Source organism: Falco biarmicus, chromosome 6 (assembly GCF_023638135.1).
Source record: "Falco biarmicus isolate bFalBia1 chromosome 6, bFalBia1.pri, whole genome shotgun sequence".
NCBI lineage: Eukaryota > Metazoa > Chordata > Aves > Falconiformes > Falconidae > Falco > Falco biarmicus.
In genome coordinates this window covers 61,922,531-61,948,697 of record NC_079293.1, presented here as the reverse complement: position 1 = coordinate 61,948,697, position 26,167 = coordinate 61,922,531, and the positions used below count along the sequence as shown (strand labels likewise).

Sequence of the window (26,167 nt, the reverse complement as noted above, 5' to 3'; positions counted from 1 at the left end):
AATAAGAGAAATGAGGCAAACTGGAAACTTCAGGAGGAAATAGGAAAAATACCTGTCGTGTGGATGAAGTGAGTTATTTTATTACTTTGCATTAAAGATAAATAGAAACCCTAGCAGTTGAAAATACTTTCTTAGTGAGTAAAAAATAGAGCAATGAATACAGAAGATAAGAAAATGCAAGACTGTTGCAGTGCTACATTTTCATGTATGGTGTATCTGTAAAATGGGTTAAAGTAAGGGGGCTGCTCCATAATAACGGATGTTTCTTCATGAAACTGATAGAAGAGGGGACAGTAGCATTTAGCATCGCTATTGCACTGGTAAATTAAAATGCTATTACAGGGTGGTGAATAATTAATGAAACAGTGCAGAAATGGCAATTTCCCCCTATATCTAAAAGCTGACTTTTTTACAGATAAAACATCTGATCCAAACACTACTGTGTTCTGGGTTTTTTCTGTTTTTTCTTAATGTAACATCTTTGAAGGCTGACAAAGTTCAATGCGTGTAAAAGGAAAGTCCTAACATTACCCCCTTGACGTTAGGAGAAGCAGTAGAAAATGGACTTTTGTGCTGTGATGAGAGTTTTTACCTTCCAACACTCTCACATAATCTGGCATAATGTTCACCATGTATCAGAAATGGAGTTATGAATAACCCAAACTTACTTGTCCAAGGTTTCAGCTTGGCAATAACGCAATTTCTGGGAAAGAATAGGAAACCTAATAGTAAGAGTATAATAAAGCAGTGTGAGTAAATACTGTGAGAAGCTGGCAAGGAGCAATGTGTGCAGAGCATCCCCGGCCAGAGCTCGGCAAATGGCAGGAGGTGACTTGCCATGATTCCTTTGGCTAGACGTAGCCCTGAGCATTTTGCCCTCAGTTTCCAATTAGCCAGAGCCCAGGAAAGCTGTAAAGGGCAAGGGAAGGACTCCAGAATTTATGGTTAAACCAAAAATGTCCTGAGGCATCAAGAACGAAGGCAGCAGCACTTTGCAGGAGAAAAGTAACTAAAAACGGCCTTTAACTTTATTGCTGCAGAGGCTTGGAGATAGCAGGATTGTTTTGTGAGCATTTGCCTGTGGGGGTTTTTTAGGCTGTTTGTAAAGGTTTTTTTAAAAAATTATTAATCTGGCTTTATCATTGGTTCTGCTTCACCACAATTGTTTCTTTTTTCTTTCTTTTTTCCCCCTCCTCTGCAATTCATAATAAGGAGGGCTGGGCAATACAGCCCAAATACGTTTGGAAATACTCATGTAAGCATAAACCAGTCATTTACCTCATTGGCATTTGCAATTAATTTTGACTGTGAACATTTTCAAGCATGAGAATTTATGCTATGAATACATGAATACTGGTTTCAACATTTGTTCTTCAGGTACTCTTTTTTTATTGTTCTATTATGAAAACATCCAAACACAAAAGTCAGGATTGTGGCTCAAGGTGTTAGATGTGCAAACAACTTTTAAAATGCTCCTACTCCAGATGGACTGCAGTCAGAAAGTGTACATGCTCTATTTTGGCAAATCCTTGCAGAGTTTTGCTCACTTTGTGTTATTCTGACTCCAGGGAGACTGCTCACAGCACCTACCTTTAAGACTCATGCCAAGGGTCTTTGCAGAGCTGGAGCCACAGCTTCCAATGCAGTAACAGTACAAATAACTGCGGTGTCATTTCACAAGTCTGCTTTATTCCTCTTTGCATCATAGTTTATTAATTGCTTAATCATGAACGCTTGCAGAAAACCTGAAAATATAATAGAAACCCTTCTTAGATGTTATGTATGTCCTATCTGTCACATGCTTGTCACACGTGGAAGAGCAGGGCTGTAAGCCCTGCAGCCTGAAGAGCAGATCCTCCTGCTGCCCCTTTCCAAGTGGCGTGCAGAGGTCAGCACCAGCTTGTGCTCTTTCGCTACACACCCAAGGAACAGACTAGCCTGGCTGGGACAGATGAACCAGCAAGAGCTCCCTACCCGTTCATGCAGAATCCAGGGAAGGAGGCAGAGGGACAGGATCTGCTGCAGAGCGTGGCGGTGCTGGGCATAGCCAAAGCATCCACTGCTGCCAAGTGAGAACAGTTTGCAGGAGTTTGCAAAGTGAGCTCTGGGCATATTCACTGCAGACATTCATTTCCCATTCTGAAAATAACTGAAAATTAGCAAAGCATGAAGTAATATCATTTTTATGAACTCTGAAGTTAACAATGATCTGTCAAGGGAAGGATGGAAGTGGGGATGGGATATAGTATTTGTGTTCGTAGTCTCCACTTTATTTTCATGAGGGTTTTGCTTCAGTGTATCTGCATTTGCAAGAATACAGCGCAGAACTGTTAAACACATATATACATGCCCTTGAACTTGCAGTCTAATGTTGGAGAGCTTTAGGCCAGCGTTGCTTACTTCCCACCTTCTTTTCCAGCGGGTTTTCCATAGGAGCCCCCAGCAAAGGAGAAGGCGGGGAGGAGAGAGAGCAGGTGAAAGAGAGTCTGAGTAATCCCCTGCGCCTCCCCTGGACTGTGTGCTGCCCGTGTCTGGGGAAATGTATCTGCCCTGTCCCCTCCTTGGGTCAGGAGGGACTGCAGTCCCTTCTCACCTTCCCTTTGAAGTCTTATTTAGGTTCATGACAAGCTCTAGCAGGGGCTTAAAGGTTGGTCCCTTCCTGGAAGGGAGGAAAATGCTGCTGGTGGCTTTGGATGCACCAGGGTTCTCTGACTGGCAGTTCTCGTGCATCTTTTTCTGGGCAAGGGTTGTAATTAATGTGCCCTTTTGATTACAGAAGGGCAAACCAGCTCCTCTGGGGGATTGTGGTGTCCTGGCTGGCTTCCCGGGCCTGCCACCCAGAGGAGCAGTTGCAGCAGGGGAAGGAGAGAGATGTGATTATTTGGAGGAGTGAGGTACTGATTTTGCAAACTAGGCAATTTTGCACAAGGAAATACAAACAAGGGATTATTAAAAATAAAAAAGGGGGGAAAAGGAAAAATAAAAAGAAGAAGGAAAAGGAAAATGAAAAGGAAAAAAAAGGAAAAGAAAGAAAAGAAATAAAAGAAGGAAGAGAAAAAGCTTTACTTCTGTCAGCCTCCAGGCTTTGGGGCTACAGCCTTGGGAACTATGTTGTTGATTTAGTTCCCTGCAGGGTAATGCTGTTCTCTAAACTGACTGTACTGACAAGTAGCTCAGGCTAGCAGAGTCCCCCTTTGCATGTCCATCTCTAATAACACAGAAGGAGTTACCTTTGCAGTGCACCTTCTACTGCCTCCTTAGCCAGGCATAATCTGTGAATAACATGCATCAAACCTGTGAGTGCAAATTATAACACAGAGGCACCAGGGTGCCATGTCCCTGTCCTCCTGTCCCTGCCCTCTCTACATCAGGTCCTGCAGGAGAAGGGGAAGGTGCTGGAGGAGCCCGTGAAGGGTGCAGCTTGCAGGGGTGTGCACCCCTGGGCCCTACTTTCATGCACAGGCACCTTCCTTTGCCATGCTCAGCTGCAGCCCGCAGAAACACAAGCTGACTGAGGACTGGAGCGTTTCTTTAGGCACATATCAGTTGCTTATTTACATGTTACATTCATGATAAAGGCAGGATAAATACAAAACAGAAGACCTGTCCCTTTAGGTGATGCAATACTGGACATTAATGAGGGTGCCCCATCTCCCCACTGCATGGCACATTTTCTCCTGCCCCACCTGGCCTGGGTATGGCTGTGTGATGCCCCCCTCATTCACCACACCTCACTGACTTCTCTCCTCAACTTCTGGCCCCAGCTCTGACTGCATCTCACCCCCAATCTGTTCTCCTGCCTCAACCAGTCTCTTTCCTCCTGCACTTGCTACTCTGGCTCCATGCCGCAGCAATGAGGAACAGAGGAACAGCATCGGGAGGGACACACGCTTTCCTATCAGTGCTGTTTGTATGCAGTTGAAGCATCAGCATTTCTATGATAAAAAGTATAGGACAAACATAGACCCTCCCCAGAAGACAAAGCCCATTGGCCTTAATCCTGCACCATACCCCTGTGGTAGGAACCAAGTCCTAATCCCCGATCCAGTGGAACAACCCCTTTTTTCCACAAGCTGAGTCCTAAAGAGCTGCAACAGCCCCTGTTGCACACAGACACAAATGATTATTCTGTCTTGACAGACCTGCACAGCTCCCTCCTTGTATTTAACTGCAGTCCCAGTGAGCTGGAACAGGGAAGAGACACTTGATAGCTGCTGTTTCCGTGGTTGAAATATTTGTGAAGTTAGCGCATAATCTGAAAGCAGAAGCTAATAAATTATAGGGTGCTAATTGGGGCCGGAGTGGAGCCGTCAATCATATTATCCTAAACACACAGAGACCCTCATAACCTAAAAAGGCAAGAGAGCCTCCAGAAACAGCTCCCAGTTGTCACTAGCCATGACCTCCACTTCAGTGAGAGCACAGAGAGACAAGGCAGAGAGTTTATTCTGCTAAGAAAATGTAAATCCTGTGTTTAAGAGGGTGCTTATATTTGGTTTTATTTACCCTCTTTGGGAGTGTATTTCCCAGGGTGCTTCATGATTTTGCTTTGCCACTTAACTTGCCACTCTTGCAATGCTAAAAAAAATATATAAATCAGATAAGAATTTGCAATATTTGTATTTGCATAGTCCTTAGAGTAGCAGTCCTAAGCTTTTAATCACAGTCCAACCTCTTTGCATATAGACCTGTTTTCTAAAAGCCATTTTATTGCTCACATTTCCTTTCTTTGCTTCTTATGCCCCAGAAACGTATACTTTGAAGTTGCAGGAGTCTATGATCTGAGTCAAAACACAACTGTGCAGACACAGTAGCAATAGGGCACTTGCAGCTCTGCTCAATTTGTCACCACCTTTTCTGATATCAAGATCAAGTATTTCACTCATCATATAATATGAAATTGAATCAAAGAATGCTGAAGAAATTTTTAGTAATGCTTATCCCCAGAAATTCATTTCTATATGGAGACAGGTCGGCTTTTTAGAAAGCATTCCCTGGAGAAAGATCTTAAAAAAAATGAGGAGCAACCCAAAAGTGAGGAGTGGAAAAGCTTGATTTTGGTGGAAGTATGACTACTGCAGGCAGGCAAGACACCTGAGCTACAGTAACGTCAAACCCTTTTGCTGGTGACACCTCACCTAACCCTTAGTGACCATCTAAACTTTCTGCTGCAAGACCAGATGATTAAGTGTACAAAGACTTCTAAAGATCTTTCTAAACATGTCATTTCCCCCTCATTTTTGATGCCTGTATTAATTATTTAATGCCAACCTTGAATGCTGGCAAGGTGTAGGAGAAACAGTCCCTTCTCAGATTGCTTCTGTGAAAAGAAATGACAGCATCTAACCTGGTGATGCCACCACTAAAGCCACGTGCCATCTCTGAGTGCAGTAGGCAAGAGGATGTGTTTGCCAGCTGACTGTGGTTTACCATGGCCACCAATTTTGTTTTAGTAGATTCAAGCAGAGGATAATTCTTCGTGCCTTAAGCAGCAGACTCAAAAATTGTGGAGTTATACCTGTTAAGGTAACAAAGGCTATGTCAGCAGACAAACTGAGGAAAGCATAAAGCTGGAAGGTTCTACTTGAACCTTCTGCTGCACTGTGTGAGTAGGTTTCTATCCTTGGAGATGTGGTGATGTCAGACTGAAGAAATACAAAGATGTGAGAGAAGATACTCTCATAAAAGGTTAATTCTGTGACTCCCAGAGTTTTGCCTCTCCTGTTTCTCTGTAAGAGAAAGCTAAATACATTTGTGACTGGAAATTACCAAGAATATACACATGGTCAGCCCTCTTGGAAAGGTGTGAAAATTGGATATCTGAGCAGAAATACACCAGGGATTGATCAGAGTCATAAGGTTTTGGTGCTACAAAATGATATTGAAACTCCACTGATTTTCCTACAAGATGGATGAAAAGGCAGCTGTAGTTGCTTACTGTACTGCACAGGACAACAGAGGCATTTCAGTGGCCTCATCTCTAATGAACACTGGGTGACTTGTACTGTCAGGAAAGATAGGAGAGGAAAAAAACAGGAAAAAGAAGATCCAGCTATGTCAACAGCGTTACAAAAGGGATTGGTATCCGAACAGAGAGTGTCTATTTTACAGCTCCATTTTTACTGCAAAAGATAGAAAGCACTGATGAACATCCTCCAAAGGGAAGACATCATCTGAACAAGAAGTTAACACGTTATAAAAAAGGTTATCTTACACGGCAGTATCAGTAATGTCACTGGCAATTATGATAATATTTTGGCATCGTCAGTTGGCTTTGGTGCACTGGGTTTCTGGCTATTTATTAGAGTTAAAACATAATGTCAGTTAGAGGTGCCAAGTGTCATTATAAATAGAGCCATGATCGTTTAAAAAATCCACCTGGTATGCAAGCTCCTGCAACTCACTCCAGTGTGTTTGTGTAAGAAAAACTTTGAAGAATCAGTTAAAAGAAACGAAAGATAATTAGAACTTTTTAATCATTAACAGACATGTCAGGGCTATTTTACAGACATTCTTTTCTGTAATGACAATTTTCAGGTCTGTTACAGCTGAATTAAGATCAGCTTTGTGCAGAAAGAGGTAAATTTGAATCTAGAGGAAAGCTGCCTTCACAGTTATTAAAATGCATAGTCCTAAACCTGAATCACAGAGGATCAGTTTCACCTGGTTGTGCTCAGTAAAACCACACTTGAGGACTCAAACCATCATAGACAGCATGCTGCAGATGTCAAAGAAAAAGAAGAAAAAAAAAGAAAAAAAACCCTGGAGACATTACTAAATTCAAATAGATAGTAAAACTTTCTCTGCTGATAACAGCTGTGGCAAGAAAAGGTGCAGTGGCCCTGCTGTAAGGATATTTGTGCCCTTCCATGCAAGTGGTGAGGGAAGGAAATTCTGAGGGACCTTGTGATCTGGAGGATGTTACTAGTCTGTATTATCTAGGGTACCAGGAAAGGTGAGGAACAACAACTTCACTTTCAGCCCTGGGCCCTGGCTTGAGCTTCTAAGATAAGTCAGGTTGTGGTAAACTCAGATCTTGCCTTTCTTGACCCCACCACTTACTAGTTTTTTCAGGTGACAAAGACTAATAGAAAACACTTGCATCAGCCTTGTAGCTGCATAAACCTTTTGCCTTTCTGGTGGTCATTTTTAAGTTCTCTGAATCTTGGGCTGATGCCACTGAATGACTGACAACAAAATCTCCCAGAGAAGACGAGACATGAACGTTAAGTATAAAAAAGGCAAAGGAATCATCTTGACACCCCATATTTTTCAGTCCTACGTGATAAAAGGAAATGTGTCTTTTGCCTTTCATATCTCAAAAAAATGCTCTTTTCAAGCTGTGTAAGTTTTCCCTTCAGAGCTCTTGACAGCCACATTCCCATAGTTCATGGCAAACTGCTGAGCACTCCTGTGGCACATGGGGATAAGCAAGTGATCCTACTGAAGCCTGGCATATCTCTCAGCAGCAGAAACATGCAAACTTTCCATAACTTTATCTTTGACCCAGTCAAGACTCAATATTTTTGTCATAAAGCATTTTTTTTTCTTGTAGGATCTTGATCGTGGTCCCGAATGGAAGCATGAGGTACACAGCTTTTAGATAGATCTGGTCATCAGTATGTACTGGCTCAAAAGCCCTTGCAAGCAACCCTGAAAAATGGGAATGCGCTGATGGTCAGGTGTTACCACCTACTGTAGACCAAGGAAACTGAGACAGCAGACCTAGAATTGATGCAGTTGAAAATGCTGCCTTAGTACATAAGTAACATCTGCCCTGGCCCTTCACATTTACAAAATAATTTACAAACTTTAATTAATCACCACAGCATTTGTGTTATGTTGTAGTAAATACTATTCATAGGTAGCAGTAAATATTTTTCATCCATTCATATGGATGTCAAGTCTGCAGCTGAGAGATTAAATAAGCCAACTAAAGCCACACAGTATGTCCATGTCTGTCCAAGCACAGCTCAAAGTTCAGTCATTGCCATTTGAGAGCCCAGCACTAGCGGGCTGTGTATGGTATCACATCCTGAAGCATGCTCACTATCGTAGCTCAGTGATCTCGCCAAGTGTCTGTGCTGGCATCAAGGAAGAAGGAAGAGCCTGAGACAGTAACCGGCTGCAACCCAGAGACTCACCTAGGGCATCCCCTGATCAGTGCCCGGGGGCACATCTACTCTTCCCAGCGCAGGTTACAGGCTGTACTGAGTTGGAGTTTATTTTCTTCATAGCAGCTCGTCTTGTGCTATGTTTTGGGTTTGTAACCAAAACAATATTGCTGAAAAGTGCTTGCACAGCATCAAAGCCTTCTCTGCTTCTCACTCTGCCCGCCCCAGTGAATAGACTTGGGGTGCATCAGGGGTTGGGTAGAGGACACAACCAGGCAGATCACTCAAACTAACCAAAGAGATACTCCATGCCATGTAATGTCATGCTCAGCAATAAAATGGAAAGGAGGAGGCTTAGGGAGGTTAGCCATCTGTTGTTCGGGAACTGACTGGGCATAGGTCTACCTGTCTCAGGCCAAATCTTGAGAAGCTGAAGACTTGGAAGCAGTTTCTCCACTGCTGTACATCAGCATAGCTTAACATATTTAATCTGATTTACAGCAGGTGAAAAGTGGGTCTGTAGAGGAATGAAGCTGGGTTAATTATCATTGATAATATACAGCTGTGGGCTGGCTTCAGGGGCAGCGGGCTGGCCGATGTAAATGAGGTGCAGCTGCGGCTGGTTAAGTTAAGTGGTTGGGCAGCCAATGAAGAGAGCAGCTGAGGAAGAAGGAGGGAGAGGAAGAGCAGAGAGAACACACGTCTTGGATGAGGTGAGACAAGGAGAAGGCAGTAGAGGGACTGTATGAAGTGTATGCTGATATGAGATGGTAAAAGACCTTGTTGTAGCTTGGGTCTATCTGTTTTATACTGGCTGGAGAATGAGGGTTTTGTTAAGCAGCTTTTGGAATTGCTGACAGGAACCCCTATGCATTTATGACTGGGACTTCAGACTTCACTTTCTAGTTCCTCCAGCTCTTGCAGAGGGGAATTTTCCCAGGACAGGTTTCTCATCTTATTTAGGTGGCTTCCTCTGGTTTACAAGGGAATCTAGAAAGAATTCATCTTACTACATGGTTATCACACCCTAGACTCATCTCCCTGTACACTTTAAATGAAGAAGGTAAAAGTGTATGTTATTGCCTCTGCACTTGAGGATGAGTCTCTCAGCAGTTTGTTACACAAGTGTGATCATGATGACTGCTTCACTAGTACCCTTATCTCAACCTTCCTGATATGTCAAGAGTCTTTCCCCCCCCCAAAGTAATATTTCCTTGAAATGACATTATCACCCTGGAACCCATTTACACTTATTTAAAAACATATAGCCTTGAAAGTCAAGACACTTGAACTTAAAGCTTTCTTGACTCTTTCCCTTGATTTGCCACGGGAGGAGGTACCAACTATCCCAGACAAATACAGGCCGGGTAGCACCCATTTTCCTGCCCAAGAATGTGCCAAAAAGGTCTTTCATTCTTGTCACTCTTATGTATCTTCCCTGCTGTCTTTAAAAGTAGCTATGAAAACTGTTATTAGGGGCTGGCTGCTTCAAGGTGAGCGGTGTCCTCCTGATAGCAAGTACGAGTTTATGACTAAAATTTGAATCATGAAGAGTTTGAATGAAAAGAGGAAGCATCGCTTCAACAAGATAGGGAAGGCGAAAAGATGAACATGTGTAAGGAAGTGTGATACAGAAACATGAGGGATTAAGAAACTCTTTGCAAGTAGCATTATGAGTGGATACAAGTGAGGCAAGTTTGCACACATTAAATTCAGCTTTACCACAACTCAGTGGAACAGTTGCGTTTGCGTACTTATTCCTCTAAGGCAGGGAAATGAGGGAGGGAGAACGGAGTGATGGGGAGGGCCATGCTCAGAGCTGACATTGTATCACTGAGCCGTGCCTCAGATCACTGCACTTACGGGGAAGGTTTGGTACTGTGTCTTCCACTGAATTCAGCAATTTACAGATCAGGACCCTTAGATTTGGACTGAGAGATTTGTGGTTTACCCAGTCCAATACATTTTTCATACTATTAAGTGCAAAAGACATAGACCACTGGTCAATATCTTGAGAGTTCATTTATTGGCAATGCATGAAAATTGACGTTTTCTTCGTCATCATGCTGTGATAAATCCTCCATTAAAACTAGTCTTGTCTTGCAACACTTAGGAAATGTGGACAAAACAAAACTTACCTTCCCCTCTGTCCTTTCTCTGCTGCTTTGGGTATTTGTGGCTACTTCAAGATCTCAGGGGTGTTACTTCTGATTGCTGTCTGTGGCTGATGCTCACCTGGCCCTCTAACCCAGTTTACCCATGTTGGATAGGCTCTTGCATGATTCTTTCCAACTCGGACCTACACAAATCTGAATCAACTTGGGTTATCACATCACAGATGCAATCATGAGGCCTGTGAAACGTTTTGCCTAGACAAAATCGTGGCAGTATCGAAGGCTTTTCCTGCTAAAGAAAAAGATATCATATGAAATGCTGCTGGTTTTCAAAACCTTTGTGGCTGGCTGACTGAGCAGTCTTCTTGATGTATGAAGTCATCCAGGTGTGGTGACCATAGAACTGGGATCCTCCTGGTTTCTGGCTAGCACATGCTACTGGTTAGTAAACACTGCTCATGTTTATGTTATTGAAATGGAAGGAGTGGCTGTACAATCAATCGAGCAGCACTTGAAGAGGAAGGAAACTATTTATTTATTTGTCTGACATTCATGGTCTAGTGAGCATAGCGAAGTGCTGCAATTGTTGTTATTAGCAAATCTGGCTTTTACACTGATTTGCAGATGAAGAAAAAATATTCATGTAATTGTAAACTATGTGAATAAGCTTTGTCAGAAACTTTGAAGAATCCTAAATCAAAAGCTCTTGATTTCTATTTCGCTTGAGTAAAAGTTAAAAGCCAAATTTCTTGTTTGTCTGTGTTGGATCTCCATTTAAGGAACTTTTGAAGCTTGATTTCAGCGGAGTTGCATCTTAAAAATTTATACATTCTGACATCAGATAGTGCTTTTACTACTCTTCAGTGTCCCCTATTATCAAATATTTGCATTAAACCAGAGCATGTTTCTAGCTTCCTGACAGATGTCAGTGAATAGCTCTGCATAATTTGCAGACTATTGTTTTTGATTAAATGTTCCAAAAAGCTTATTGGTGTCTTTTATTCAGAAATGATTTATATATAATTTTATTATATACTTTGACTTGATCTCCAAACACATAGAGGAAAAGCTTCTGCCTTCATACAGTCTAATAAAAAATAAGCAAGGATGATGAAAGGGAAAGGAAAAGAAATGTAAGAAAACAGGACTGTCCAGATTCACAGATCAATCGCTGTGCAACTTAACATTAAAGATGATTGCAAGTACTTGTTTAAATTAAATAGTGAAATAGACTATCCCCAGCAGTGGACAACCCAGTCACCCTTCTTTCTGACTTGGAGTTCATAAAAATACAACAAGAACTTATGTTAGTTTTTTGATTAGAAAAATCTTGTTTGTGCACCATGAAGCTAGATTTCAACTGTTTTTTCCTTTCATGAATGAGTTGGTCCCTTCTTTGAAGCAGTATATTAGTTCTTCCCTTTTGGAAAGACTGCCTGTGTCTGGGGCATATAAGATTGTATAAATTTAACAAACACCACAGTAAAATCACTTGCTGTCTAATTACATGTTTTATTTCCTTAAACTATCTCCTGTAAAACACCCAAACCATAACATGTAGAAAATCAAAAGAAACATAATTGTTGTCTTATTCTGCTACACATCATTCAGTACCTTATGATATTATCTGGTAGTTTTAGTATTTTAGGGAGTTGCTGTTTTTTTAAAGGCATCTCTGTAAGTATGATGATATCCAGAATATTTTCCTTGGCTTGTCTTCTTTGGTAGTTTTTTCTCTTCTCTCCCTCTTTCTTTCAAAGAGAGGGAATGAGACTTAACTAAGTTCAGCAGAGTTGATACTTCCTTGATCTTGGTTGCCTTCTTTGACTAATACCAAATAATTTAAGCCCTCTTGATTCCTTGTTTCCATTAGCATGGCTGAAAGAATACTATCCGAATCTGCACAAGGAACATCACTATCTGCATTTAAAAACAAAAAAACAACAGACCAGTGATACACATATAATGTTAGATAGCAAACAAAATCAGACAGCTGTTGGAGAAAGTTGGTCTATTGACCGCACAAAGAGTGACTGATGAATCAGATTTATTTTCTGCTATTGCCTGTGTGGATTGTAGCTTTAAGCAAATCACTTAGGGAAGGTTGGTCGTCACCGTTCATACCAACAGGCAGCAATACAGTTATGAATACATGACTTGCTTCTTTTGGTAGTACAGATAGCTTGCATAAACCCAAAGTGATTTTAATCTCTACCTTTGTGTAACCCTGTAATAATACTGCTAAAGACTCCTGTAACACAGGCAGTTTTCTATGTACTAAATCATTATATACTGTCTCTCTAAAGAACTTGTAATATTCTGTTTTTCTAGAAGCTTGAACTTGGTCATCCAGAGTGGTTTTCCCAGTTTGAAAAACTTTATATGTTTTCCCTAATTTGATTCTGTTCATATATACAGATTTGCCTGAAATCTAATGCAGGGGATATGTCTTTTAAAAAAATGTAAAAATTATTAACTGAAGGCTCAGGTCATAACTGTTGATATTTTCTGCATTTATTTTTGTACCATGTACCCTCTTTTATTACTGTCCCTCCTTATTTTACTTCACAACTGGAAAATTAAGCATGTGAAATTCAGGGTTATTTGTCCAAAAGAATCACAAGCTTTGTCCTGTTGCACCAGGCAACATACAACTTGTTATGTCACTATAATCACACACTCCCCTGAGCTATGAAGTCAGAAGTCTGTTCCACATGCTAGAGTCCATTAAGAAAGATTATCAGGAAAAGTCTGAAGGAGAATTTTGATTTTTAGAAACCTATCAGCAAGATGGGGATTGAGGCATGGAGCAAACTGTGGTCACATACCACAGTGACTGACAGCTACGAAAAATCATTTGATACTCACTTTGTCCGTTCAGGACTATTATGGCAATATTTAGTAATCCAATCCCGACTAAGCCTTTACCAACCAGTACGGCTGCTCTTTGTATTTGTTTTTTGTTTAATAAAGCTTTTAATGGGAACCCTCAGGGGCAAGTTGCTTTGGGAAAGGCGCACTGGCAAATGCTGAGGGCATGTTTGCAGCAAACTCTTAAGAGAGAAACCTTAAAATAAGGACCCAAGTAAAACTGGGTATTTACAGACCAGACATACGCCGGCTGACCTGCCTAAGTATAGAACGCTAGAGGAGCATTCAGATTTGTTTCCTGTATAAGTATCTGGAACTGATGAGGTGATGTTTACACAAATGTGAGTATGAGGTCACTGAGATATTTTTACCAGATATATAGATACATTACTAATTCTTTCCCCAATAGGTCTGAAGAACTACTGAATATATAAAATATTATAATCCTTTCTCAGCCTATGTGTCTCTGCGTTTCTCATTATAGAGAAAAAGAGATAAAAAAATCAAACAACTTGCCTTGGTTTGACTTTTTGAGCTTTGAGAACAAAATAAGCAAGAAAGGCTATTTTTGCAGAATATTCTTATCTTATCCAAAGATGAAGAACATAATGCTGATGACCTTTCTCCTATGACATGACACATATAAGCTACATTGCCATTTTCACAATGAGACTTTTGACTACAAGTGCCCTTTCACTGTTGTGCCATCTCTTGGCGCAGTGTTCGGCACCTATGAAAGCTTAGCACCATTCTGCTGTACAAACCAAAAAATCCATGCCAAGATGTCAAGCTATGTAGTACAATGCTTGCTTCTCATGGAAGTCAGCAAAGCAAGCAAATAATTTTTTCTCACTTAGTTAAACAATGGAGACAGAAGATACTGAAAATGAGGTACTAAGGGAAAAAGTCACTATATGTTGTGAAATTACTCCAGAAATCTGAGAGCTAGAAGCATCACGAACACCCTGGGAAACCATAAGCCAATGCAGAGAATTCTGAATAATCTTTGGAAGTCCTTTCCAAAAAAATGTTACAAATTAGAGGGAAGATAGAGAGAAGCTGGAGTGGGGAGGCAGGTCAGTATATTAATGAGATATCATTCTTTTCTCTTCAATTTTAACATTGCTAAAATTAGTTGATTGATGTATAGTCATGCTGGGTTATACGTGAGTAAATGCAGGATAAACCATGTGATGTGATCCCCTCAGATTTCACAAGCAAAGCCTGGCTGAGCCAACAAAACACCCTGAGAGGAGGCGTCTAAGGAACACCTTCATGGAATCTGAAGTCGTGCTGGGGAGTCAACTCCAAACACTTAAATTCTGAGGAGTTCTCTACACTGCGAACTGCTGCATAGTGTAGTTACCAACATTTACTTTAAAGAACCTACCTCAGGGCATGAGGCGAGCTAATTCTGGCAGTCCAGAGCTTTGTATGGGCTGAAGCGGTACTTTGCTGAGAAGCAGGTTCCCACTGAACTCTGTGCTGACTCAGGTAGACTGCTTCCAATAACTAAAATGGCATGTTCAGAGCTCAGCACTGTACTTGCATAGATACCTGTCTCTCAGGTCCTAAACGCATGTAGCTTTGACCTTGCTGGACGCATTTCCTAGCAGTGGTGCGCTTAAAGCACAATAACTGGGCCAAACTGCAGGTAAATGAATTACAATGCATCTCTCCAGGGGTAGGCAGAAGCTTACTTTAGAGAGCCCAGCATTAATTCACATAAGAAACTATGATCGCCTGACTCATACTAATGAGGGATGGAGTTTGTTTGCTTAGCCTCCTCTGAGGAGACGGATCCTAACCTGATAAAATCTGTGCTTCCCCCTTCCCAATCTCAGCATCTCAGTCTGCTGCTTCCTGCCACGGTGCCGAGCTGGCCCACGGATCCTGCAGTGTCTTTCCTTGCCTGCTCAGTAGGCTGTGTAGGCTCACAACATGTTTTGAAGTCCTGCCTGGAAGGGTGCAAATTTTTGTGATGTCCTGATAAGCAGACGGGGTTTTTTTGGTGTTTAAGTTCAGAAGGTGACAACATATAAGAAAAAAAAAGTGTCAGTAGAAAAGCTGATTGGTAGAGACTGAACAAACTGATCTAGAGATGCGGATCTTCTATCACATATATTTCAGGGCCAGATCCTCAGCTAGTGCAAATTAACAAAGCTCCATAGAAACCAGTGGGATGCCGCTGATTTACACCAGCTAAGTAGCCAGCCTGAGATGTTACTAAGTCTAGGTAACATAATCCCATACGATGCTTAGCACCTTCAATATGGTAAGGTATTTTGAAGTGCAGCCACATTTGCTTTTTTCCTTTAATATTCTCTTGTCTTTCTCATACATACTCTGCCCTTTGTCCCTGCCACACAACATGTGTTGTAGTAAACAAGAGACTGGCTGACTTACATGGCTGAAAGATGTACCCCACAGTGAATGTTCAAAAGAAGCACTTGGTGACCTGTCTTTGTTAGGAGTGAAAAAAGTGGCTATTGAACCCTGACTTCCACACCTCAGCTATGCTGGCTAGCTCCAGGAGGTAGTTCCTGTGCAGGGAGTACTTTCCTGATACCTGCTGGCCACCTGGAGCTGGAGCTGCTGTTTCAGTTTCTGCACATTGCCAGTAAGGATATAAATAGAACAAATATATATCCGTTTTAATACTCCACTCTGGATTATATATCAGTGGAGATATATCTGTGTTTCCTGTCTAATGAAGCATATGATCTTGCATGGTTTGACAGTGACTCACTGAGCTTTGCTATGCTCTCAGATGCTAAAGGTGCTAAAAGCAAGAATTTTGTTCATCCTGCATTTCCAATGCACTAAACTACTTGAAGCATTGACTGCTTGTCTTTGTTTTTATTTTTTACTAGACTTTTCAGAGATCTGTGAATTGAAACTTCTGTATGCAAGAAGCTGTCTTGGGAAATACAGATATAAACCTGTTTATTATCTTGTTTGTTATCACTTATAAGAGCACCAAAAAGGCCACTTCCACATTTGCTGCAATACATTAAGGATATATAAACAAGAAAGCATCCCCCTTCTCCAGGTCACAAAGCAGGATTCATTTTACTAAGTTTTAATTACCCAGATCTTACATGTCCAATGCAAGTTCCTTCCCTAGGCAGCCTTTACAGTCAATGCAGAGAGAACAGGAATGAGTTGCATTGTGGACAGGTTTATTGCACATCCCTACCTTTATACAATAACATCCCCTGAACGTGTCTACAACTCTGGTGACTGCCAAACAGCTTGGACAGCCAGTGTAAACACAGCGCCTAAGTCTTAGTTGCTTATATCTATACACCCATACTACACAAATGTCAGCTCTTATGACATCATATCATCTGATTTTTATACCTCAGTCCAAGGCAGAGTATTAGCATGACTTTCCTTGCAGTATCATGTGGCTCATGCTCACTCTCTGGAATTGAACAGCATTTTGTCTAGGGGACAAATAAGAAATGATCACACCATCAAGTCCACCTTTTCCCGCAGTGTTGTAACCACTCACTGTTTCGGAAGAAGCCTTTTTTCTGACCTCTGCTGGCTTTGGGTCAGCCACTCACTAAGCTAAGTGGGGAAGAGGATTACTGAATTTCAGAAAAATACAAAGGAGCCTAGATACAAGGTTTTAAAAATGTCTCTTATCAACACATCTGCTTTAGAGAAGCTTCCGTTTGTCCAAGTGATTAAGTTCAGAAAGGTGCGCAGAACAGTTTTTAAAAGGCAGCTGGATTTAGGAAAATAAACTGATGATTTTTACACAGGGAACAGCAAACCAGTACTACTCAGCTAAAGACAGCATAAACATATAATTCATGGTGAAATCATGGATTCCACATATTAAAATCAAATCCCCTCAGTGCGAAGTTTTTCAGAAAGATTTTAAAAAAACCTATGTGGTATTTTTAGCAAGTGCCTTAATTACTGAAAAAAGTAAATAACTGAGAGGCTGGCTTTGTAAGAAAAGTGAGAGAAGGAAATATTGCAAAATTCTGTTTTTTCTTCCCACATTTTTCAAGCTTATGGATTTAAAAATGATGGTTTTGAGGCCAAATATGTTTCCCTTTGGTCTTTAGTCTTTTACCCTGGATTTCCTCAGGCTCCCTCCAACTGCCCTGCATCTCCTCTCACCAAAGGAGCCACTTCTAGCAGTAAGAGCATGGTGCTCCGACACAGCTTCTGAGCAATTAATTTTTTCCTTATAGGTCTATAAGCATTTGTGGGGAGCAGCCCTGATAAGAATAGTCCTCCTGGGTCATAAAAGCAAGGAGCTGCTCCAGCTGCTTAATGCCCAGCTGTCTGATGTCGGCAAAGATGTTTGCCAAAACAAACAGGTGTTTCCATCTGTAAAGGGGCACACTTGGGACCTGAAAAAATATAGTGCTGTCTTGTACGTGCAAATGTAAAAAGTTACATCTGAAAATAGATGGACATTATTTTTACAGCAATGGAGGGCTGTCCTGTTAACACGGTGATTCATGACATTTCATTTGTGCTTCTTGAAACTTCTTGAAAGGGGAAAGGACAGCTTATCTTTCAACAATGAATGGGAACTCCGGTGGTGGGGCCTCTGCTCAATCAGTTCCCATCGGAAATAAAACTCCCACTGATGCCTCAGTCCTCCAGCTGGATAGTGCTTCCTTCACTCAAAAAAATGTTGTTAATGCTGCTTATTGCCCACGATCAATGTCCTGGGAAAGCCTGTAAGAGCAAGAAGGAAAAACTCTAAACTGGTAGACCGATGCCTGGTCCTGAGTTTGCTTCCCTCCCTTCTGAAGCGGCAGTGCCAGGAGCTGCTGGTATTGCTGAAGCATGTTTATTGCCACTTGATGCCTCCTTTAGAAGGGTAACTCTTGCAATAACAAAGCTCATGTCCCTTTTGCCATCCCCACACTACCCTGTTAACATGCTGTCCAGACCACCAACATACTGTCTGTATTAGTTCACCCCCACTTGCAATCTGTGTGTCATACTGCACCAACATTCATTTTGTTGAGAAAATCTAACACTTTCCAGCTCTCCCACCTATGAAACAGCACCGACAGCATGTATAGACCTGCTAAAGGTGTGGCTACCTACAAGTAGGTAAGGCTCAAAAAGATTTGGAAGATGTATGATTCCATGTAGGGCTAAGTATAACAGTTATTTTGAGGCCTGTCATTTCACTTTGCTTGACATTTGGCTCTCTCTTTTGGAACCAAGTCTCCTGGTCAGAGCAAGCATTTCTTGGCAGGAGGCTTATGACAGGAGTTTCATTACACACAAAGGCCAATGACAGCGTAACGTTTTTGGAAAATGTTGTCCAGGACAATCCATTATGGAACAGTCTTTTGGGTTATTTGCTTCAGCTGTCATCTTTGTACTACTACTACAAACACAAGAAGTACTTAACTTAGTCCCAGCTAAAAATAAATGCAAATTAAAAGAATTACTCATTATACAGTGTTTTATAAATCACAGGCTAAGGCATATTCCATGCCCTGAGCGTGCATTTTAGTCTGGAAGCTTGACTAGAACCCAAATGGTTGGCTCTTGCTTAAATCAATTGCATTTCTGGAGCCTGTGTTTCACTGAACTCCACTGCACGAGATTTACATTGCAGGCAGAAAAACTGTTGAATTAATTTAAGGCTGGAGAGCTACAGAAAACTGACATGCACATGTCCCTGATCAGATAATCCAGCAACATTAAGCCATCACCAGGACTCTAGGCCTTCAGTCAAGTACGCAGCATAACATTTTAACAACAGGCTTATAAAGGCTGTAACTGGGGAAAGAGGGAGATAACCTACAGGCAAACTATGAATATACAGGGAAATGAATATGTGCATTGTAGAGACCTGTAAAGAGGTTATCAAGTGTTTAGTCTTTTAAAACACATTTAAATGAAAGGATGACATGTAGATGAATAAAATTCAAGCTATACTGTTTCCTGATGGGCATTTCCTCTATGAAAATCACCAAATGAGCCTGAGAAGTTAAGGAGGAGTTTTGAGAACTGAAGGATGGAAACTGGAAGCATGGAAACAGTTGCTTTGCCTTCCCAACCCAATGCAGATTCAGCAGTGGGTCTGTGGCAACAACAGCTGGGCAGAGCCTGTGGAAAGGGAAGCATGGGGGAAGCCACAAGAGGGAACAGGGCAGCTGGTGGAGAAAAGGGTAAGTAAAGCTCAGGGAGACTGTGCTGAGCAAAATAGGCTGGCTCTGAGAGCTATTGCCAAAGCCCTGTCTGCAATAAATTGTCCTGCTTAACACAGAGGGCCAGATTTTACCAACTAGGTTATAAACAGGCTTAACGGAGTCTGCTTTAAAAAGTGATTGTCACCAACATATTCCCTGAATGTAATGTACATTACAGAGTAATTATTTTGACAGGAAATATTTTTCATTAGAAAACCATAGAATGCAAACAGGTTAAATTAAAAAATCAAAATATTTTGTGAAATCAAAGTAAAATATTTCAACTGATAAAAACTTTACTTTTGCAGATTTTCAGATGACATTGTTTACTAAGACTGCAATTTTTCTCAAGGTTTAGCCAGTCAGGAATTACTGCCGGATGTGAAAAGCTTTTTGTTCTGGCCCAGTCAGGATGCTCAATTCCACATTTAGATTATTTGAATCACAGTTGCACAGACAACTTCAAATTTAGCATCACCTTTTTTTTTTTAATTCCTGTCTTCACAACCTTAATAATGTTTTTATGTAATTGGGTTCTGTTACGTCCCATGTCTTAAGTATATCCTCCTTAATATCACCTAGTTTTCTTCGTTCACAGTGTGCAGAGCACAGGCACGATGCAACTCCTGGCTGGAGCTGTCACAGTTTGGACTGGGGTACAGGCTGCCTTACTTAGGGACCTAATTTATACCTTACTTTCAGACAACTACCGAATCAGGACTCCTAAAGTAATTGCCTAACTGCCATGTTTGCTTAATGGAGAGGGAGTAGATGCCTTTGACATTGGAACACATTTCCATTCAGAAGCCTTCCAAAGCTCTCCTGGCTGCACATAGAACTTAAGCATTTACTTTAGTGGAACAGGGTCAAGAAGTATCAAAAATCTAGATGCATGCTGGATGTCTTTGTGAGGCAGGCTCAGTTGCAATCTCATAGGGGTCCTTTTGCTTGGCTATCTTGTATGTGCTTTACCTAACACATTGTACCTAATGGCACCTAATTAATCTTTACAAGTTCATTATGAGAGGTAAATCTTTGCTGTTCCCATTTTATAGGCAGAGAATTTGAGGTGGTGATAAATGCAATGAAAAAACCTGCTGAATCCCACTTTGTTCTTGGGTAGGAGGTCATTGGGACAGCAGGTGCTGGCCCAGACTCACCTTCAAAAGCTTGGTTGATAACTCCAGTTGCTGCCTCTTTGTCTTCAAGGTAGTGGATGAAGGGCAGTGGAGATTGTCTTATCTCTTGCAGTTTGTCCTGAATATTAGAGAAAGTAGGTCTCTGGTGAGGTTCTTGGGCCCAGCAACTTGTCATCAAATCACATCTGGAAAAAAAATTGTTACAATGCAAACATTAAAGATAATAGAATCATCCATCTCAACACTTATTAAATCATCTCACAAGCAATTTTGGCCTAGATTTTCAACTTCTGAAAACTTTATATGCGGTACAAATATTATCTATCATCAGCTGCTGAGGGAAGGAAAAGCAGATTAAAGATCAGTTGTCAGGAATACTCACTACGAATGCTTTTAATTTTTCAAAAATGAATATTTTTGAGATTGGGGAGCAGCTATTAAAAAAAAAAAAAGAAGAAGAAGCAAAGAAGACACGTTAATAAGTGCTTTCGCAGAAGAAGTCACCAGTATTTTCTGAGAGAGCAGAATTCTCTTACAGGAGGTAATTCTCTTACAGAATTAAGAAAAAAAAAAAGGGGGGGGGGGGGGGGGGGCGGGATATCTAAACCCAGAAATGAATGTGATGCTATCAGTTTATTTAATCCTCCTTCAACTCATGCTACCTCAAATTTAGGGGAAGTTCAAGGCAAACCCTCCAGAACAGAGAGGGCTAATTTAGACTTCTGCCTCCAGACCAAAATAAATAGGAGTAAGTTTTCCCATCAAAGGCAAAAACGGTCTGAGTTTCCTCTGGGTGCAGGGATCCTAGCCCACCTTGTACAACACTATCTGTGGCATTCAGCGGAAAGCTGCCCCTCCTGTTTGTCTAAAGGATAGGGCTGATTTATATTGCTTACTCAACAGGAGTCTAGGCTACACAAACCCAAATCCTACAAAAGCCAGGGGGAGCCAGGCTAAAAACCAAAACACATCCAGCACCTGGACATGTTAAGTGTTGGGAGCGGAGAAAGGTCTTAGCCTCAAAACCAGAGAGCAGCGTTTGAGCAGCCAGTGAAAGGCTGGTTCAGGAAGCTGCTACTGGAATGTGGAGTATTCACCTCTAAGCCCTAAGTTCAAATCCTCCCCTGACAAACAACCTCCCAGACCTGCTGCTATGTGATACCAGGCGTTACTGAGTTATGTGAAATGAATTGGCTTGCTCAGATCCTTGCTTATCCATCTTAAAAAAGAGACTGCTGTCCTTCACCACAATTGGGTATTTTATAAAGCCCTTGATGACAGGCCGGAGAAATTTCTTGACTTCTGATTTTTCAATGACATTTTTCATTAAAGTATTGGTGTTGGGTAAGAAATGTGAGTAGAAAAATTGTTTCAGATCCACTTTTCATTAACCTGTATCATGTGGTTGTGGAGCTTGACACAGTGATTTTGTTTTTTCAAAAGGATCCAATGAAGTCTTGAAAATCTGTTTTAAAAAGTGGTAGTGACTTCCTAATGCTCTGAAACACTTCATCTTACCTTCAGGTAGGTGTACTGGTTATTGATGACACTGGAAATACAGATGGAAAAGTACTGAATAGTACCTAAACTGAGGTGAAATAACTATGGTTTTCCTTCTGCTGCCAGCAAAGTGTCTATCACATTGACTTCAAAAGCCAGCCTTGGATGCTGGCAGCTAAACAATCTGCTTTCTAGTAATGCTGGTTGGTAGGATATTGAAGAAAAAACATGAGTTCAGGTGCCATTCTCCACTAGGTTAGCACCTGGGTTTTCATAAGCCGAGCCTTGTGCAATGAGGAGTGGACTAAGTACGCTGCTCTTCTAATGGAAAGGAAGAAACAGACAGCCATAGGCAAGCAGAGGGAGAAAGAAACAGGAAATGATATGTCATAGACTCATAAAACAGTTCAGGTTGGAAGGGACCTTTAAAGATCATCTATTCCAACCCCCCTGTCATGGGCAGGGACACCTTTCACTAGATCAGGTGGCTCACAGCCCCATCCAGTCTGACTTTGAACACTTCCAGGGATGGGGCATCCACAGCTTCTCTGGGCAACCTGTTGAGTGTCTCACCACCCCCACTGTAAAAATGTCTTTCTTATATATGACCTAAACCTAATGTCTTTTCATTTATGAAGCAAGAACATGACAAATGTGGATTCTGAATATTTTTGTATTCCTGAGACCAATCTCTACCTTTCTAAATAATTAATTTCTTATTGGACAATCTGCTTTATAAAGTCATTCAGTTTTGTTATTAAGTGGGGATATTCGTTGCTGCCAAAACATTCAGAACTGGAGTTTTCTCATTTTAATTATATTCCATATTCATATTTCCTAAATCAGATTACTTGCTGGTTGGCTTAAAATATTAATACCAGATAGAACTGATATTGTTCACAAAGTATTTAATTCAGATAGGCTTTAGGTTTCTAATTACAAAAACTTTAACGGTCTTTCAGAATATATCTGCAAATTTTGCATGGACAGCTATTTGTGGCATAATATTTAGCTCTCAAGGCATATTGTGACATACAAAGTTTGAAGTCAAATGGCATAAACTTTCAGTAGCACAGAAATGCATCAGCACGAGACCAGTCAAGATGGTGAAAGCCAGGTTAATATGGCAAGATGAATGACAGCTTGAGCACATTCCCATATTTTGGGGGTGCCAAACATGGGGTAGCAAATAGTGCATTGCTTCAGCATGAGGAAGAGACTCAGAGGATTCCTGTACTTCATGGGGAAAGCCATTCAGGAAGAGATAAAAAATAACAGATCCAAACACAACATCAACTAAAGGCTTATGTTAGGTTTAAGAACTAGCCTGTACACCTTCATGTACACACCTGGGCTTCGCAACTGTGTTTTACCTGGGTGGGACAACTGGTAACCATATGTCCAATAGGGCTGCATATGTGGGGCAAATAAGAATGTGAGAGCCTGGAAAACCAAAGAGCTAATATTCAGTACTTAATATTGGAGGCTGTGCTTTAATGCACAGGAGCTACAGGACATTACCAGTTTTCTCTCCCATGACATGGAAAATACAATTGATGTGGGGATTTTCTTAGAAAAGGAGAAAATGTGTTGGGGTGTAGAAGAGCCCCTGCTTTCATCTGATGCATTCTGAGTGATCTCTTCTCTCCCACCCTCCAAATCCCTCCAGGGGGGCATTCCCAGAACCAAACAGCCAAAGTTCTTAGTTACCAAACTAGTTTCTTCATCAAACTCAGTTGTGTAACTTTGCATGGGAATGAACATTTGGTGAAACTGTAGCTTCAAGTCAGCAAGTGGCACCATGTTTGTACAAATTCTCCTGGCTGTAATCTGCAACCTTTGAGGATCTATGTTAAATTAGCTCAGTTCAGTCCAAACCTTGGCATGCTCTTCCATACAAGCCTCACACCCAGATAGCTGTGCCAGATATGGATCTCTGACTGCAAAAGTAGTGCCATCTGTACATCTAATTCATATTTCAATGAATGTGGCTCATTTATAGATCCCCAAGCCGCTTTACCAATTCATTATCAAGCTTTACATATCCACACTTCTTTGGGGGAAAGTAGATGATTACTCCCTGGAGTAACATCTTCTAGAGGTGAAGGGGAGAAATTCTCCCTGCTGCCAGAAAAAAAAAAACCTCCAATCCCACTTCCTTAGGGCTTTTACACCCCAAGGTTTCTGTGTCAGTCCTGCTTGCCCTTGCAGTGTAAGCCTACCACAGACTCCTAAACACTTCTCAGCTGAAGTAGTTTGGCCTTTGAACTCTCTTCCTATCAGTGATGGTTTGTTTTGTCAAATGACAATGAGCAAGTCAAAGTGCAGAGGAGACAATTACTGACTGCTGATGTCCTGATGCAGGTTCAAAACTACAAGGAGGGAAGCAGGAATGTCAAGAATCCCAGCATGCCATTAATGACCTAGCAAAGTAGCAAAAAGCTATTTATGTTACTGACAGAAGCTGCATGCAGGTGCTGAGTGTTCACCAAATGAGATAAAAGATGGTACAAGAGTCCACGAGCTCATTCAGCCCCTTGGCTTTCAAAAACTATGTTACTGCTATTAGGCCCTGATCCTACAAGTTACAACAGGCAGACTAGCATTTAAGCCCTACCTGCTATGCTAAATTTAATATTGGGGACCCTAGAAATTATTTCAAGCAAAGTTTTCTTGATTCTTCTGAAGATCTGGTCACTTGTTTTGAAGGCTAATTATGAGCCTTTGTGTGTGAGCTTGAATATCAAACTAGTACATGGATAAGCATTAGCTCCTCTGCTTTTCTACCCATAGGATAGCTGCCAGGAATTTTTTGAGAAAAATTTACAGCAGAAAATGTTGAAACTGAAATTGCTTTGGGATCTCATTTGCCTGTGACTTCCAGTTTTCACTCTGTTCTCAAAATCCTAATCTCTTCAGTTCTTCCAAGTGCTAAACTTTAGGGTTTTTTGTTGCTAATATGGTGTTTCAGCTATACCTACATAATGATAAATAATCACCCTCTCTGGAACTCAGAGCATGGTTATTGATATGAGACCTATCACAAAGATCTGGGCTTGCCAATCACAGTATTATTCTCAAGCCATTTCCTCAGCCCCATGAGTAAGAACTGTGCATTTTAAGTAGCCTCTTCTTCCATTTGCAGGACCAGCTGTCAAGTGCATTGCTGTGGCTGCTTATGCAGAGTGGGTGATACAGGACATGAAATTAGACAATATTGAGTGATTGTTTGGCTCAGGTTCAACTTCCTCCTTTATACACCTCTGGCCAGTATGGGTTTGACACACTATATGTATTTATTTTATTATTTTAATTGAAGAATTTTACAATTAAACATGAATTTTGTGGTCAAGACAAATGGGAATTGTGAAAGCTTTGTTCATCCAGCTCAGCTAAAGACTAACCAGAAGTGTAGACTTCCCTTTTGCTGTACTGTTTCAGCTTTTCTTATTGGCTTTTGTAAGACTTTTATTTGCCAAGAGAGCACAGCTTATTTTCCACATATGTTCTGACATTAGCCTAATTCCTGCAGATACATTGAAAGAGCCAGTTGTATCTGCTGTTGCAGGCACATGGTGTTCAGGGAACAGTAAATTCTTTCTTAAAGCCATCTTAACTTTTAAGCCACACCATCAGCCACTCGCAGCCTGTTACTACATTACTACCAGATTTATGCCCAATACTGACTTTATATTGTCTCTGAAATCCTGCTTAAAAGACCACTATACATGTATCAACTTCAACACAAGTTATTACTCACAGGCTGCATTCCCTGGATTAATTAGTAGCGGGTTGGCAGCTACAAGTGCTAGATGTTTTATTGGGAAAAAAATGGAGGATGTTGAACTCTGCTTGGGTATAAGTAGCATTCAAAATTATGTCCACCTGGCAATAAGTCTCTTCCTTCTTATATATTTAAACAAAAATAACTTACAGGTCATCAGGACAATTGTTTGGAGATTCTAGCCTTCCTCCTGATCGTACATGGTGTAAAACTTCTGTATTGGAGAAACCTGGATATGGTTGTTGACCCAAAGTTAATGTTTCCCACACTAAGACTCCGAAAGCCCTAAGAAACACAGACAAAACCACAGTTATCATGAATAATCTGCCTATCAACATTTAAAATGTCTCTAGCCTAAGAGCAAGACTCGGTTAGAAAAATTAGGAGTAAGAAGCTTTTATTTGTTGTAAAACAATCCATATGTCCTTAAGCCAGCCTCTGGAATAGCTAAAATAAA

General features: G+C 41.0%; 1 protein-coding gene across 1 annotated transcript in view; it reads right to left on the bottom strand.

Moving 5' to 3' along the window:
* Window positions 1–12,002: 12,002 nt before the first annotated feature.
* ROS1 (ROS proto-oncogene 1, receptor tyrosine kinase) overlaps window positions 12,003–26,167 on the bottom strand; it is a 71,698-nt gene continuing 57,533 nt past the window's right edge. Inside the window, exons 42-44 of the mRNA XM_056344015.1 lie at window positions 25,861–25,995; window positions 20,448–20,611; window positions 12,003–12,148 (exon numbers count right to left, since the gene is read on the bottom strand). Coding sequence (XP_056199990.1) covers window positions 12,003–12,148; window positions 20,448–20,611; window positions 25,861–25,995 — 445 coding nt within the window. The remainder of the gene's footprint in view (window positions 12,149–20,447; window positions 20,612–25,860; window positions 25,996–26,167) is intronic.